We start from the raw sequence: 17,614 nt of genomic DNA on the forward strand, positions 1-17,614 counted from the left end.
CCCCGACGAGTGAAGGTTACAGTAACTAGAAAAGACCGAAAAGACCTGATAACTTTCAAACGGCTGAACTGATTTTCTTGAACTATTCCGCGCCTCCGATCTAAAGTATCTGAGTTTTCCAAAACATCATTTTCAAATAAATAATTATGTATTTAGGCAACGTCCATCTTGACAGCTTGACATTTGTCAATTGACATAATATTATGAACCTAACGGTTATCTAACCTTCTTTTCTACAAGAAAACTAGAAAAGAGCTGATAACTCTTAAACGGCTGAACAAATTTTTTTGGATTATAGCTAAGAACACTCTCGATCAAGCCACCTTTCAAACAAAAAAAACTAAATTAAAATCGGTTCATTCGTATAGACGCTACGATGCCACAGACAGATACACAGATACACAGACACACAGATACACACGTCAAACTTATAACGCCCCTCTTTTTGGGTCGGGGGTTAAAAATAAGTGATGTTGTAATAGTCCCAACTAGTTGTTTTATATGGTTCCGTACCCAGAGATTGCCAACGGGAACATAATATATTATATTATTACTAAGCCTCCGCCGTCCGTCCGTCCGTCCGTCTATCTGTCTGTCTGTCTGTCAGCGGGCTGTATCTAATGAACCGTAATAGGTGAGTAGAGAGTTAAATTTTCACAGAACCTGTTATGATTTCTATTGCCGCTATAACAGCAAATAATAAAAATTTCAAAATGGTCACCAAGAAAACCGAATTTTTCCCGCAAGTTTAATTCGATCATAGTTCGAAGTAAAATGCAAATTAAAAAAATAATATCTTCTAAGTTCTAATAGTAAAAGTAAACCGTGTCAAGTCTAGCGAGTCTCTTCATATATAATATATTATATCCTTTCCGTTGCGCGTCCGTTGTTGGAAATCGATACGTTTTATCAACGTACGTACATGTACGTGCTTAGAAAAATGAACGCAATAGCTATTTAGTGCCGTTATTATTTTGTTATTACAAATTGGTTTGTGAAAATTATAAATAGGACATGAGACACTGGAATATTTTTGTAGCAATCCATAATTTATTACATATGCGAAAGTATGTTTGTCAGTCTATGTTTTATCTTTTCATAGCCCATCAGCTTAACAGATTTTGACGAAATCTGTTACAGAGATATCTTGCTTCACTCTGTAGATGGATACCTATGCGTCTCCGGGATGTATGGATTGCTACAGCAAGCGCGTTTGTTATTCGTTGCGGTCTGTGAAAATGCTACCTTTTTTTTTTTTTTTTGTTGACGCTGGGGAATGCATTTACGCATCCCCCCCGGAAGCTAGCCAGCCAGCCGTGAGGCAGCCAGCCAGCTAAGGGAGGGTATGTGGGACTCGCCGGCCGAGAGGCGACCGGAATACCCACTAAACCCCAGCGGCGCTACTGCGCGTCGCCTGGCGACTGGGTCACGGGAACGGCCGAAGCAAACAACCGCGACCCAGCCAGCGACGTCTGCCGAGGCAGACCCTCCACCGGGGACCTGCTCGGTCCCCAACACCGCACCTCCGGGACGCACCAACGAAGTGCGTCCCCCGACCTTGGGACGCGCACGTCGCCCGCGTCCCATCCGCCGCTTCGTCCACTGTGCCCTCTGCTAGTCAGAGGGACACGCGGAGAAACCTCCCCCCCTGCCAGGTCATTAGCCATAGCCAACAATATCTCCGAAGAGAAATCATTAGCCATGTTACCGGGGCGCACCGGCCCGAACACCGCTCCTCCCCTCGGACGCATCCAAAAGGGACCAGCAGCATCCAGGCACACTGGGAGGTTACCTGGCTGGCGCCCCGTGAAAATGCTACCTTATAACTTTTGGTCCTTTATAATATTATTTATTGTTCCTTTGATATAAATTATAACACATTCAGTAATTATTTTATACTCTTAACTGTTCCCGTAAAAATCCTCTTAAATTCACGAATCTGGCAATTTAGCATCGTTTTTTTATTTAAATGTACTATCGCACCTACACTAAAACAGACTTATACAGTTGATTTGTTTAAGTCTGCTTAGTTGAAGAATTAGAAATAAAAAGACAAGGAATGGACAGGAAAGCACTCACCTATCTCTATAAGAGATTTCTATTAGTGACGCAAGGGAGTGGCAGGGATTGTAAAGGAAGAAGAGTTGGTACGATATAGATAGAAAATGAATTGTATGTTAAACTTAAGAATTTTATATCATCTAAGTAGTTCTTTGCTAGAGTTTCCCGTTTGCGGCAGTAGTAACCATTAAGCATATTTTATTTATATCGAGTATTCTATTTGCATAAAAATTTATTTTACCGTAAAGTAGGTTTTAAAATGTCAGTTTAAAGTGCTTCGAAACGAGATTTGGACTACGTTTCGCGCAAATCGGATTACTGACGTATATCTTGTTAGGTACTTTATTTTTCCTGCTCCTATTCATCGATATGGAAGCAAATTCAAAAGGGTCAAGTAACATTATGTAAATACTAAATATATAGAAAGGGTAGATATTATATGACCGCGTCCGGTCACAAGTCCATCCCGATCTTTTTTTAACCCCCGACCCAAAAACAGGGGTGTTATAAGTTTGACGTGTGTATCTGTGTATCTGTGTGTCTGTGTATCTGTGTGTCTGTGTATCTGTGTATCTGTGTATCTGTCTGTGGCATCGTAGCGCCTAAACGAATGAACCGATTTTAATTTAGTTTTTTTTGTTTGAAAGATGGCTTGATCGAGAGTGTTCTTAGCTATAATCTAAAAAAATTGGTTCAGCCGTTTAAGAGTTATCAGCTCTTTTCTAGTTTTCTTGTAGAAAAGAAGGTTATATAACCGTTAGGTTCATAATATTATGTCAATAGACAAATGTCAAGCTGTCAAGATGGACGTTGCCTAAATTACATAATTATTTATTTGAAAATGATGTTTTGGTAAACTCAGATACTTTGGATCGTCGGGGGTGTTATAAATTTTTAATTTACACTTGTTGTCACTACTGAATCTCCAATTCAATCTGGCCAACTGTTTATTAGGCGTATGCAAATGTTTGCGGTTGCTATATTTTGAATAGAAGTTTAATAAAATTATACTGTTATTCTTTAAGTTTCTTCTCACCTATTTTCTTATCATCTAGCTTGAAAAGGCGACGAAAAATGCGTGGGGACCTAAGTACCTAGTGTATTTAAGGATATCTGAATACTATATTTTCTTTGTGAAATAAACTGACCTTACGTCGCTGATTTGGTTGTAAAGGTCGAATGAAAAGCGTAAAAGGTATTAGAATACCAAATCTTGGCCACAATAATATAAACATACCTTCGTTAAATATTGGAAAGATACCTATTTGGCCGAATTTCCTTTATAGAAGCGACGTATTATTTCAGGGTCTGAATATTTTTTGTTACTTAATCGTTACGTATATAACGAGTATAATACCGTAGACATTCTCCTAGAAGGTTACTAAAAGTCTCTTTGCTAATGTAATTTTAAACGGATCACAACGAATCCTATCAAAGATTTATAAAAATGTGAATTTCCGATGAAAGCTTCCTGATTTTACTTTTATAATATTTTGAGTGATTTTAGACAAATGTATAAAAATACTTATTATGTTTCAAATATTATCAGCCATGTTAATCATGACTAACTTCCCATTTTCCTATCCAACTAAGCTTAAAGGGTAGAGTAGGGTGCTACGGGTAGAGTTTCAACCACTGCCCTTTCGCAATTCAATGTGCACCTTATCCATTGAGTTATTGAGCCTTTATTTATGTTGCTTTATATCTGTTGATATAATATGGTAAATAAATCACAGATAGATAAATTAGGCAGTAAATGAATGCTTCGTTCTGAGCTGTAAAAACCAGTCAAGTACGAGCTGGATTCGCGCACATGGTTCCGTACCATCGTAAAAATATACACTATGTGCTATTACATTTTTTTTAATATATATGGTGGTTATTTTGAAATTCACCATCTTGGCTTTTTATTATTTGCTGTTATAGCGGCAATAGAACACATATTGTATAAAAATTTCAACTTTCTACCTATTATGGTTCATGAGTTGATAGACACACGGACGGACAGACAGACGGACAAACAGTCAGCGGTGGTTTAGTGACAGGGTTCCGTTGGCCCAATTCGGCTACGAAACTCTAAAACGTAGGCATGATTCTATCTACCAAATATTTTGTAGATTATAAAACATTGTTTCAATTTGTTAGATGCTGTCAGTAACCAAGTTCATTCCGTACAACACTTTCCAATAATATTTTTTGTTCCTTAATTTTATATAACATGGAAACGATTAATTTTTTGATACATTCCACGGAATGAAAAACTAGACTATAGGTGGTTCACTCTCTCACATACACACACACACACACGCCCACACCCACACACGCTCTGACATAGGTATAGATACAGACTAACAACCAAGTATATAATATTAATTTACTTACATAATATGCGTGACAGTAAAAAGATGTATTCTTCTCCGCAATATCGTTTCTAAGTTTCATGAAAAAATTGTATTAAGAAGCCCAAGCCCAATTATTACGTTACGTTATTTTCGGCCGTAAGCTTTTATAGGTAGGTACGTGGATTTTAAATTTAAATAAACATTTACAAATGCTTTTGTATCGTCACTGAATTTAACACTGGGTCGGAAGGCCATCCCTACCAAGAAGAACCAGCAAGAAACTCGGCGTTCACTCTTTTCAAATATTCAGCTAACAATATTATGCCATGTATGAGTAATTCGAGTCCTGCACATTTCTGGAGCGAGCTTCGAGTCAATTCCACACTTTTTTATCATTTTAGAAAATATTCGATTTGTAATAAGTATGCTTTTTTCAGGAGCATACTTTTAAAAGAGTTTTAAATTTGTGTAAAGGCAAGTCTAAACTTTACTGCGGAATTTTATTATAAAAGATTACATACAGTAATCGAACTGTGGTATTGATGTGGCTACTACCATGCCACATTTCGCATACCTCTACCTTACTTTTAAAAAGGTGGACACAAATTTTACTCTCATTTTGTTGCATACCTACCAAAAAACTATCAAATTCGATTACGGTATGTGATGTCACCTCACTTGGAAATTGCCATCTCGACCTGTCGCGAACAATAGAAAAGCATAATCACAAGTCCATCAATTCTTGACATTTAATTAGGGTCTCATGACAAAATGGTAACAGAGGAACACTTTATGTTGTGATTAGTCCCTATGTCCATTTATCAGTCCGTCACACCTGCGCATTTCAGTTACTACTAAATTATCATCTTCAAAGGAATAGTTTTAAATCTCAAAGGCTTCATTTGCAAATACTAAAAAGGTTTTAATTTATTTTGAAGCCCTTAGTTTGGAATTTGATACAAAATGATTAACAAATGTAAAAATATATCGTTCTTACTTGCGAAGTTTGCAAAGCACTAAATCTGATGGTGCTTTATTTAAATATTACAGGAAGAAACGAAGTCTGTAATTGTTTAGATTAATTTTATTAATCCAAATAGCAATTTATGTTTCCTTCCAAGCTGCGGAATCCTCTGTGCGCGAGTCGGACTCACAATCAGCCGGATTTTTTATAAACAAGACAGAAGTTGTTTCTTATGAAAAGCTCATGTTAAATTCAGTAACATAATAATTAGCATTTCAGCGTTCTTCAGACCAATGTCAAGGGCGACTTGACCATTCGTGATATTTATTCATCGTATTCAAATCTATGACCAACAAGATATTATTATTGAGGTGAGGTGATAATACTGCTATTCTGATTTTTCTGAAATAGATTATTTAAAGTCTGTAAAGCTTCGTCTGAGGAAATATTATATAAACCTGTATGAAGACCAACCAGTAATTGATTCTAGCCCCAATCGCATAAATAAAGCTTATCACATATTGCCGCAATAGGCGCAAAGAAAGACCATCACGCACGAAAATGATAGAGTTTGAGCTTCGATCACAGAAAAAAAAAGTGTTCGAACAGTTTTAGGTGTTTAGCGTGATTTATGGTGGCGTAGTTTAGTACGGCCGTACAACAAACGCCGTGGATGAAACGCCGTATCGTGGATTAAGTAGACCTTTGATATCAGAGATGTTAGAATGCTTTTTTCCCCACGGAACATTTGGTGTCAGAACACCTTCCTTTTTTCGATTTTTTTAACATTATTTATACTTGCGCATACAAAAGCAAGCCACAAAATATACCTTATACTCTTTTTTCAGAAGAATAATAAAATTATTGACGTAACATTTACATTTTCTTTGCTTGATCTGTATCAGCATTTACGTCAATCATTGAAAGCAAAATGCAAAATACCATCAAAATACCTATTAGTTTTTAGTTTAGCAGTGGTTTTTCATCATTGTAATATTGTGTTTCAAGTTATTCTTTAGTTACTAGTTACCTTAAAAGAAGTTACGATATTATTCAAGTCGAAAATTCGTAGAACTATTGTTGTTTATTATACATATACAAAGAAAACAGTGATTATTATAATTTCTTGTTGAGTGCCCAATAAGAAAACAATTATGTTTGATGAGGGTCTGAATATGTTACTCAGTATAATAATATACTTGTTCTCTGTTATTATAATGCTGAATATATTTTATGCCATCGCGTCAGTGGGAATTTGTTTTAGGATAATAAGTGTGGTGCAAAACTTTGTGAATGTCAGCAGACACTAATCTGAGGAAAGGTAAGAATGTGAGTTAGAAAATCTTCTTAAATAATATTTATTTTCCAATATTAAAATAATAAATTATTTAAAGATCCAAGAAATATTTTCGTTACTTCTATCCGTACAATAAAGTTATTATATAGCTCTCTCTGATACGTAATGCCGTACAGAAACAGAAAAAGAGTTATAAGTACTAGCTTCATTTTGCGGCTAGGATAGCGCTCTTTCTATTAGGTTATTTCATACACAAGTGTAAATTAAAAATTTATAACACCCCCGACAAGTGAAGGTTACAGTAACTAGAAAAGAGCTGATAACTTTCAAACGGCTGAACCGATTTTCTTGGATTATAGCACTCTCGATCAAGTCACCTTTCAAAGAAAAAAACTAATTTAAAATCAGTTCATCAGTTTAGGAGCTACGAAGCCACAGATAGATACACAGATGTGACGTCAAACTTATAATACCCCTCTTTTTGGGTCGAGGGTTATAAAGTGCTATAAGTACTAACTTCTAGTGCTCGTAGGATAGCGATAGTTCCAGCTTTCGTTGACTGGCCTTTACCATTAAAAGCAACTGGTTAGTTACTTGCCGGCTTTTCAATAAAATGAACATAAAATAATTAATATCTAACCGGGGGCGTGGCAGTAGGTAGTCGTTATAATTTATAGACAAAAATAGAATTATCCAATCAGCATAGCAACTGAAAGCCTAGTCGAATAATATAAATTTCAGTTTGAAATGTTATTCCGGTGCAAAATTTTCCTTAACATCATCATGCTATGAATATTTTACTCTTTAGGAAGCGGTTACAAGGACATAGCAGGTGGCGGGGCGGGAGTTATGATAAACCAGGTACAATACGCGGAAAGAACTCGAAAGATGCCGTATGAAGGCGTTAAGAGGGCTCTCTCCGTCACTCATTTCATACAATCGTAGTTCCAATTTCATTTGAATATTAAGCAACCAAAGTCCGTGAAATTTTGCAGACATATTCTAGAAACTAATATCTATGACTTTGGTTGCTTAGTACTCAAATGAAATTGGAACTACGATTGTATGAAACGAGTGACGGAGAGAGCCCTGTTAACACTGCGAATTGCGCGTATGAGCTGCGCTTCTGCAATTTCACATGCTTCATGTTATCATCATCTCCTCAACCTATATATCATCATACACTTATATAATATCAGTTCTTTCACTGTGACCTCCTACGCGCTCTTAGCAACGCGCCACGCAGCCGCAACGCGTTATTTCTGTTTCACGCTTTACAGCGTTTCTGTATTATTCTGTTCGATACCAGTGATAGGCTTATTCAATAGAATATAGACGATACACATTAAATGAACTATGTACTTATGATGCTATGATACTGGCGCGGACGAAATGAAAAAGTTAATGTTTCCTAATTTCAAACCGACTCACAAAATAGTACTTCGACGCAACCATTTTTAGTGGTTTCACTTTCATATCCGCACCATCAAGTTGGTCGTATTTGGTTAAGGGTGGTTAAGGTTTTCGATAATGGAAACTGGTCTCCTTGAAGATTAACAGTAGATTAGTACAGTAAATTACTCGCAATTATTGTAGTAAATAGTCAATGGATAATTTTTTTATTTACACATTTCTTATCTTCGACTAAACGATCCTTAACACTATTTTAGGCTAAGCAAATCTTGTAGTTCAAGTCACCAGTCGCTCTCCCCATAACGTAGGTATTTACTATAACCATAATTTAAATGTATACAATAATGTAAGGTTTACCAATCATAACTATAAGCTAACAGTTAAATCATGTTAACTATCGTGCAATTTTATTGACAAAAGTAGACGTAATCTCTGAGATTCAAGTTAATTGTGTTTATATAAGAAGTGTGTTTATGTGTGTGACAGTAGACTTTTCAATCGTTAGAGTTGAAGTTTTATCTGAATAATATTTTTCTGGGCATTTTTTAAAATGAATAAGGTGTCCCATGGCAGTTACGTAGGTCAGTTTTGGTTGTGGGCCTGGTTATTGTATAAGTAAATTAAACCATGTATTTTTTCACAGGTGGAAGCAGAGGGTACCACTGTGCCACCACTCCCCCAACTCCCACTCTGCCCCGCTGGCAAGCCCGATGTTGACGGACTTCCATTACTCGGAGATGGTAAGCTCACAATCTATAGGGAGCCGATTAGAAAAAAAAAACACAATCAGGACGCTATCTCGAAGCTAAAGACACCTGTATCAAAACCCTCTGAATAGTTTGGCAATCCTGCGAGGGAACCGATAAATTGACAATAAATACGAATAACTGCCGAGCCATTTACCTATCTTATTTACGAGCCATTTATCTATACCGGAATTCATAGTCAAGCTAGCGGCTTCTTTAAGGACGATATTATAAGCATCACTCAAAAAAGTAGGTGTTATTTAAATATTTTTATCCAATTATTGGAATGTCCTCCCAAAACTACGCGTAGAGGTTATTCGAGAGTTTTAATCTAAAAAACTGATGGCAAAATAAATAATTTAATTAGAGCGTGGCTATCACAACATCTAATTATCCAGTTCACGACCTGAACACCGAAGATATGCAATAGTCTTTCCGAATCTCAGAGAGAGACTGAACTAAAAACCTCCAAAACGCTCTTATTTATGCAAGTTCACTCTTGCTGGCCTCCTAGCAGCAAATCGTATGACATCGAATGAACCAAGCACAGGAGTCAGGCGCAAGCCCATGTAGTTAGTGCGAGTCAGACTCGCGCACAGAGGGTTCCGTACTCGGGTATTTTTTCCGACATTTTGCACTATAATAGACGGAGCTAATGTAAGAAATAAACCTACCTATTTTACAACGACGCGACGTAATTCCTTTGGAAATTATTTATGTTCTCGGACTTGAAAGGGAAGCTCATGAAATGTGCAAACAATTAAAAGCACTTAAAGATTGACGTCAGATAAGCAATTTATAATAAATAATTTATTACAAACTGCGTTTCAGCACTTTATGTCACTTATTTTTTTAATAATTATTAATTCTTTTAGTAAGATTGTTTATATTTCTGATCGCCTACTTTTTTTTTGAAAATATGTCAACCTTAAATTAAACAAATCAAGACTTGGTCTCATTTAAAACTAAACAAAATATAAATTGGGAACCCGATTTTTATTTTTTGTAACTGAGAAATTGTTAACTCATTTCAGTACGGAGTACCTACTACGGAGAAAAGCTGATGCTTTTCCGCATCGCTATTAATTTGAAAAGATCGCTAACAGTACTTTTAAAGTAATTACATTTATTCCATTTTTCTTTACGTTATGATTCCACTGAGTTCTCCTTTGTGAATTTGACTACGAATTCATTAAACATAACAAAGTGGATCTGCTTGTAAGAAAAGATTGAGTGCAGCTAGGTAGCAATATCACTAGCAATCGAACTCAATGTATTTACTCTTGATTAGCCTTTGAAAGACTGCCGGTAACTCTATGGAAATGAGTGTAGAAATCGTTACTTAACAAGACAGTATTTTCTTTAGATAAATTATAAGCAAATGTCTGGGAATGCTTTATTTATGAATTTACTAGGCTACACTATCTTTATCAAGGTCACAATCCAAGTACATAGGTATGCCTGGGTACTCGCTTCTAGCTTCTAAACTCTTCTTATTAGATTTCAATATTTTCTAAGACACATTTCATACTCCGTAGTAGTAAGCAAGACGCAATTGACAGGTCTCATTATTTAATTTATAATACATTATCTATGTATAAAAGAAAGTGCTAGTTACACTATTTGTAACTTGTAAATATATTCAAAATATGAAGTCTATAATCTTTGGGTTGCTTTGTGGTTTCTTTATAAATTTAATTTCCAAGAATTTATTGTAATAAACGGTCTATTTATAAATCTTTAACTTTTACTTTTAGAATAGAAGACACAATCAAAAATACCTGCCTGATTTTATTTGTATTGAAATGAAAGGAAAAAATTGGAGTCTTAAAATTTGCTAAGCGTTAAAAAAGCGAGGATTTTAGCTAAGTGAACTTTTTTGTAACAAAATGTCGCTTCTGAGACTGCTTTTCAATTAGCAATTCAAATATAGGTATAGGAGTGTTTTTTATTTTTCGTTGAAGTTACTTTAGGGCTTTTGATACCATAATACTCTCCTTGGCACGAGTATTTTTTTTAATCTCTTGACGGATTTGCGGTTAGGGTGATTTTAGTTTTTGTATATTAATTTTAAGTTAGTTGTAAAAGCGAGAAGCGTCTGTCTGTTACCTTTCCCGGCTTATCCATTCGGTATACAGATAACTTGCATCCCAAAAACGCGCGATGGTTTTTAGGCTAAGACTTTTTATGCTGGAAAATCAAGGAGATCCCACGCAATTTTTGGAAAATCTAAATCACGCGCGTGAAGTCGAACATCATCAACTAGTTGAAATATTATACTTATCCAATAATAATTCAGTAAAGTATTATTTTATTCATTTAAAGCGATTCATCTAAAGGATATATCATTCGGAAAAAAAAGATTCTGACGAACTGAGAACCCCTTCCTTTTTTCGAAGTCGGTTAAAAAGTAAATCTGTGTGTTTTAGACAGACCTAAAACAGACAAAAAACCTATCAAGTGCGAGTCGGAAATGCTCAAAAAGAGTTCCATATTTTCATCGTACAAGATAATATACTTTTTAATGTTTTATTTGAACGATAGCAATTTCAAAGTTTTTTATTTTATGTTATAGCGGTAATAGAAATACACACTGTGAAAATTTCAACTCTCGACTTCTGACAGACAGACAAATAGTTTGAGTGATGGACAGCGGAGACTTGGCAATTGGGTCCCATTGGCATCCTTCGGCTACTGAAAGATATCCGTCAAAGTTAAGTAACTTTAACCCAGCGTGTCATTTAGTGGTTTTTAAATATTCAAAGGGACCTAAATAAGCATGTTTGGTAGGGTCAGCAGGAAATTACACAATTATTGCAAATTATATCGCAAAATATTGTCAGAGTTTCAACTGTCTTTTTTATAAACGCATTTAAAGTCTCCTTTGCAGAATCAATTGGCGTGTAATGAAACGCTGTATTTAAATAACGTCCAGGAGCCAAATAAAGTAATGTGATCAAAAGTTGTTGTTTGAAACCGTGAGTTTGCACCAAAAAACATTTGTAAATGTTTGTCAGGTTGTCTTTCTATCTTTTATAAGTTGTTTGCTTGAATTTACGTTCGTACTGCAGAAAATCAGGTAAATTCTTTAACTGATTTCATTTATTGAAATGTCAAAAAAGTTCCTATTCAACAAATTAAATATGACAATGCAAATACTCTTATTTTTTGTTATATTAACAGAAAACAGAATTTTCAACATGATTTTATTGAATCCGTTCCGTTCCGTTGAATATGTTCCGTAGAAACTCACAATTAGATTGAAGTCCATTCCTTTTTTGATATTTCAGAAATTAGGCAAAATGAAGATGGATGTTGACAGTTTTAAATACTTGTCATTAGGGTTGGTGCGAGTCTCTATATTTTGGGTATTCTGGTTGCCAGTGAGCCCCACATATCCCCCCGGAAGCATCGTGGTATCTGCTCTTCTTCCGGGAGGGATGCGTAAAAGCATTTCCCAGCGATAAAAAAAAGAGTCTCTATATTTGCTAGTAACTACTTTTAATAGTTGAAAAATTTACTAAGATGATTACTTAGTAGCTGTCCTTTAAGGAATGCGATAGATCTTCATCAGAATTCAACTTTATTTCATCATTGTCGTCGTCGACAAATAGAGGTCGATAGCTGGACATTGGTCTCTTGTAGAGACTTCCACACGCTTCGTTTGATGTCCTCTGTCCACGTTCACTTCAGTCCAGTCTTCCACCACTGTGCTGCACTATTACAAAATCCAAATAAATTACAAAATTTCATTATCCATTTCAAAAGTAAAATTACAGCTCGATAAAATTATTCCGATGGCTATTAGGTACGTTTCAGTGAACCAGAAATAGCAATATGAAATAGAGGGGATTACTTAATTTATTATTAATTGAAGCACAGTATTTCATTTAATAAATACATATTGCACTAATGCATTGGAAGCTAAATGGAAGCGCAAAGTGGGGATTTACTTTGCTTTCAATAACGGGTACAGTTCATACGGCTTGAATTCGAACCATTGTGTTTACACAATGGCACAAATATTGTATTGGAATTCTGAAATCATTTTTTAAATCTTATATTGACCTAGTTGTCATGTGCTGGCTTCACTTGGGTGATATTTCCAAAAAAATACTCTCTTAGCCGGGATTCTAAAATAATCGGAGCAGGTGAGGCAAATAGGAAGTTACTCGGTCAAGCTAAGTTTGCAGCTCGCATCGATTACGTCACACTGACGCTTAGGTACGGTATGCGAACTGTACTGACGTAATAAGACGACCGCGGGGAGGTGAGAGAGGAAATGGGAGAGGCGCCGCATTCCCAGAAAATTACCAACACAAAAATATTACTTATATGAGTAAGGATTTTGGGAGTTAGGAGCTTTTGACCAGTTTAGTTGAAGAATTTTTCGCGACCAAGTTATAATCATGATCAACCCGTTCGCAAACTAGTCTCCTTTGAGAAAGAGAAGGGTTTGGACATAGAGCATGCTGGTCAAGTGCGGATTAGCAGACTTCACACACCTTTGAGTACATTATGGAGAACTCTCAGGCTTGCAGGTTTCCTTACGATGTTTATTACTATTGTATGGAGCTAAATAGATAATAATTATTATACCTATAAGTAGTATCATCCATACTAATATTATAAACTCGAAAGTGTGTTTGTTTGTTTTTTTTTTTGTCCTTCAATCACACCGCAACGGATTGGCGTGATTTTTCGCCAGGTATCAAAAAATCAAAGATTTCCCTGGGATTTCAAAAACCTAAATCCACACGGACGAAGTCGCGGGCAGAAGCTAGAATCAGATAATATTAATATTAACAAAGTTTTAATATCAACACTTTTCAATATTATGGGTCCTATATGAAGCTAACCCTTCGCCGGTTACGCTCGTTCAACAAAGTGTCGCCGTCCCGTGATTGGCACGAGGAAATTGAGCATGCTTGTGACACATTTTGGCACCAATGGCTGAATGAACTCCTTATAATTTCCTCAGTATTTGACGTATGTTTACGTTGATTTATTATATAACTACCTGATGCCCACGATTGCGTCCGGATGGATTTTTGTTTCTAAAAATCCAGCTTCCGCGAGATACTCTTAAACTCCAGTAAATTGAGGTGAACACTATGCCCAAGAAAATATAAAATTAGCAGAAGCAAGTTTCTACGACTTAGGTATAAGTAAAATGTTTGTGACAAACAGACTTAGAAACGATTACATAAGCGTTGCGTTTTTTCTTCTCCAGTAAATAATATGGAATCAAAAAATAAAAACTTGCAATGGTAAGAGTAATTAATGGCACGCTTCTATTCCAGTATTTAATTTCATTAAAAGACCAGTGATCGAATAGCGTTGTTAGCAACCCGACGACGACGTAATAGGAATCCACTAATCTACTCGTAACTGTAGATAATTGCATTTTATGACCGCGAATATAACGAACTCTACATCTCTCGCTTTCAAATTACTAAAACCATTTAGGTTTCATGAGGCGCGTTATTTAAATTTGTGCGTGCATGAAGCGTGCTTCACTTTGAATGTGAAATTAGCGTCAAAGTCAAAGTCAAAATTAATTTATTCAATTAGCCTCTCAAGATCGTTGACGATGAATAGTTCAATTTATCAATGTTAAGAAAATGTACTGAATTTGGAGTTAAATATCTTGTACTTACTACATGATGCTCGCAATTTTGTCCGCTTTTGATTTTCAGAATAAAAAGTTGTCACTGTCCGTCTCCAGGATGCAAGTTATCTCTGTATTAAGAAGGTAGATGATGTCCTCAATTTCGTCCTTGTAGATTTAAGTTTCTTTACAAACTCCGTGGAATCTCTTTGATTTTCTGGGACAAAAAGTGACTAGCATTCCCCGGGATGAGTTCATCTAAATTGGTTACACGGATGGGTCATAAAAAGCTAAGACAGATAGACAGTCAATACGTACCATTTATAATATGGATTAGAAGTCATTATAGATCTGGCAGATGAACACAGAGATGGAGACCCAGAGATCCAAGTGTTATTCAGCTTTAACGTAGATAATAGGAAATTAGAGAATTTGTAAGTTTTTATACTGCTTATTACAATTACTTCGAGAAAAGATCGATTGAAAATAAAAATTTTCAACACAAAGGCAGTTCGAAGCACCTTGACGCGTATGGAAGCTTAATATCGGCAATTCAATCGAATTTATTTTTACACTGCTATATTACTGCTAGAGTTAGTTGCAATTTAGGTATTTATATGGCTTTATAGTCGTTGAAGGTGATATAATTTAATGCTTAGTAGCTAATAGTTATTTGTGCAACATAAGAACAAAATTCGTTTCTATTGCGCGTGCCAAGTTTGAATCGCAAGTATCTAAGTTAAAGATTCTGTAATAATAATTGGCAGGTCTGTAGCAAGTGATTCTAGTTAAGTTAGAATCATTTAAGCAAAGTAAAAGATTCAAAGACATAAGAAACAGAGATTGTAATTTAACACCATTACAGTTGAAGGAACTAGCAGGTAATATTCAGTCTAGTTACAATAATTATTATTTTTGTTACAATATCTTGTCCTTTTTTGCTAGAGAGGTGAAAAGTTGCATGTGTTGCAAATGAAAGTGATTAATTTCTTGTTCTCTTACTAAGTACTTTCATATTTTCTAACTTAGAACCACTCGCTACGATTGTGATACAAAACCCCTCACTTGTTTGGAATTAAACTTCAGCACGCGCGAAAAAAATTCGGTTCTCTCTTCTTGCTCTGTAATTTGCAACAAGAGGAAAAGTTCGTTTTGGTTGCTATTTTCATGAAATCCGAAATATAACAAAATGAAAACTCTATTTCATCACAAGCCCGAGCAGATCCAGTATTCGGTTTAAAATTATAAGCCTTGAATACATTACAGACAGACAGCACTTATACATTTATAATATTAGTATGAAAGTGTCGAATAGAAAGTAAGGCTCAAGGGAGAAGGTGTCTGTTTCCCTTCCTGCGATGTAGGAGACCGCAGCAGGCACCCATGCTCAAACACATGACCAATCCAGTCAAACAAGCCATCTTACAGATTACAATGAACGCAGGGTGCAAAAATGTTCTGAGCTTAGAACTCTACGCCGTGTGCTATGTACTGTGAGATCGATGCCTAGCATATCTTAATAATTTATAGGTTTCTAGGCAGGTAGGTTGGTAGGTATTTGTTTGTATTGATATCTTCTCTCTGCTAGCCGTATTCGAACTAGACAATAACTCTGCTTGTTGTATAGTTGTCTGGCCACAGCCCACAAGTCAGACTGTATTGTTCTGCTTTGATTGATCTGAGAAATCGAATATGTTGGTGAGGCTTATTGACTCTGCTAACTACTCTGTTAGTTATTTTTGGAGAATTTCAGGGTTAAAAAATTCTCCGTTGTGCTCTTATTTTTGCGTTTCTTCGATTAATATTTTTATTTAATTATAATTATAATTCGATTATATTTTTGTACATGATTAGGGTATCTGAGAAAGTGTAAAAGTTTTGAAAATAATTGAGTGATATTTTGAAGAAAAATAATATTTTTGGCAAAAAAATATTAAAAATTATTTCCCCGCTTCAAAGGATTTAGGCGTTAAATATCCCGTGAGAACTCTTTGATTTTCCGGAATAAAAAGGATCCCAATTCACTTTCAATTTATCAACTATACCTCATAGAAAAAATCACGTTAATCTGTTGCTCTGTTACGGCGTGATTGAAGGACAAACCAATCAACCAATAACCATACACTTTCGCGTTTATAATATGGGTAGTGATGAAACACTCCTTCGTGCTGCGCACTTGCGCAATCTTGTAAAAATACTTTTCATACTTAGTGGTTAAAGAGAAGACTTAGAACTACCACATTTGACTCAAATTCTTACTATCTTTATTGCTCTCCTGCGTTTATATCTTGTTTCTTACTCATCGGCGAGAACGGATTTTTTACGGCATGTGATTCGATTATAACATTTAAGTACTATCTTGGTATAACATCATTACCCGCACCGAAACTGCTTGTTGAGACAAATAGCATATTTTACGCAATTCTCCCTTTATGCGATGAGCTCATTGTTTTATAACTATACTAAACTTTGGTAAATCTCTTTGAACTTCGCTACTGGAGTCTGGATTGGAAAGTTCACACTACCCGTATCGGTTAAATGCTAAGATTTAAGATTATGTCGAGAACATATTTGCAACACTATAATCATATTTTCCTTATTGGCATCTGTCATAGGACCTTTTTAACCCCTGACCCAAAGAGAGGGGTGTAATAAGTTTGACGTGTGTCTGTGTATCTGTCTGTGGCATCGTAGTTCCTAAACTAATGAACCGATTTTAATTTAATTTCTTTTGTTTGAAAGGTGGCTTGATCGAGAGTGTTCTTAGCTAAAATCCAAAAAAATTGGTTCAGCCGTTTGAAAGTTATCAGCTCTTTTCTAGTTACCGTAACCTTCACTGGTCGGGGGTGTTATAAATTTTTAATTTACACTTGATTAATACATTTGACACTTGACAGATACTAAGTTAAAAGAAAATTTGTATCTGTCAGTGTAATTATATATTAGCCTTGCTGATCATGATTAAAGTTCCCCTTTCCTTTACAACTAGTCGTAAACCTTGTACTAGGAGTAGGTACAGCAATAGTGCAATAGAGTTTGAACCGACGACCTTTCGGAATTCAGTCCGCTCCTCAACCGTTGAGCTATTGAGGCTCAGCTCTTTTATAGTTGATGAAGGTTGAGGAAGTTGGAGTCTTAAAAGAGAATTTAAGTATTTCACCCGAGCCAAGCCAGAGCATG

At 35.7% G+C, this 17,614-nt stretch overlaps 1 protein-coding gene across 2 annotated transcripts in view; it reads left to right on the top strand.

Moving 5' to 3' along the window:
• The window catches only part of LOC123880070 (adenylate cyclase type 6), a 155,854-nt gene that overhangs the window by 89,860 nt on the left and 48,380 nt on the right, over positions 1-17,614 (top strand). For both annotated transcript variants that reach the window (XM_045927963.1, XM_045927964.1), the window contains exon 4: positions 8,721-8,817. In XM_045927963.1, coding sequence (XP_045783919.1) covers positions 8,721-8,817 — 97 coding nt within the window. The remainder of the gene's footprint in view (positions 1-8,720; positions 8,818-17,614) is intronic.

Source organism: Maniola jurtina, chromosome Z, assembly GCF_905333055.1.
Source record: "Maniola jurtina chromosome Z, ilManJurt1.1, whole genome shotgun sequence".
In the NCBI taxonomy this organism is placed as follows: domain Eukaryota; kingdom Metazoa; phylum Arthropoda; class Insecta; order Lepidoptera; family Nymphalidae; genus Maniola; species Maniola jurtina.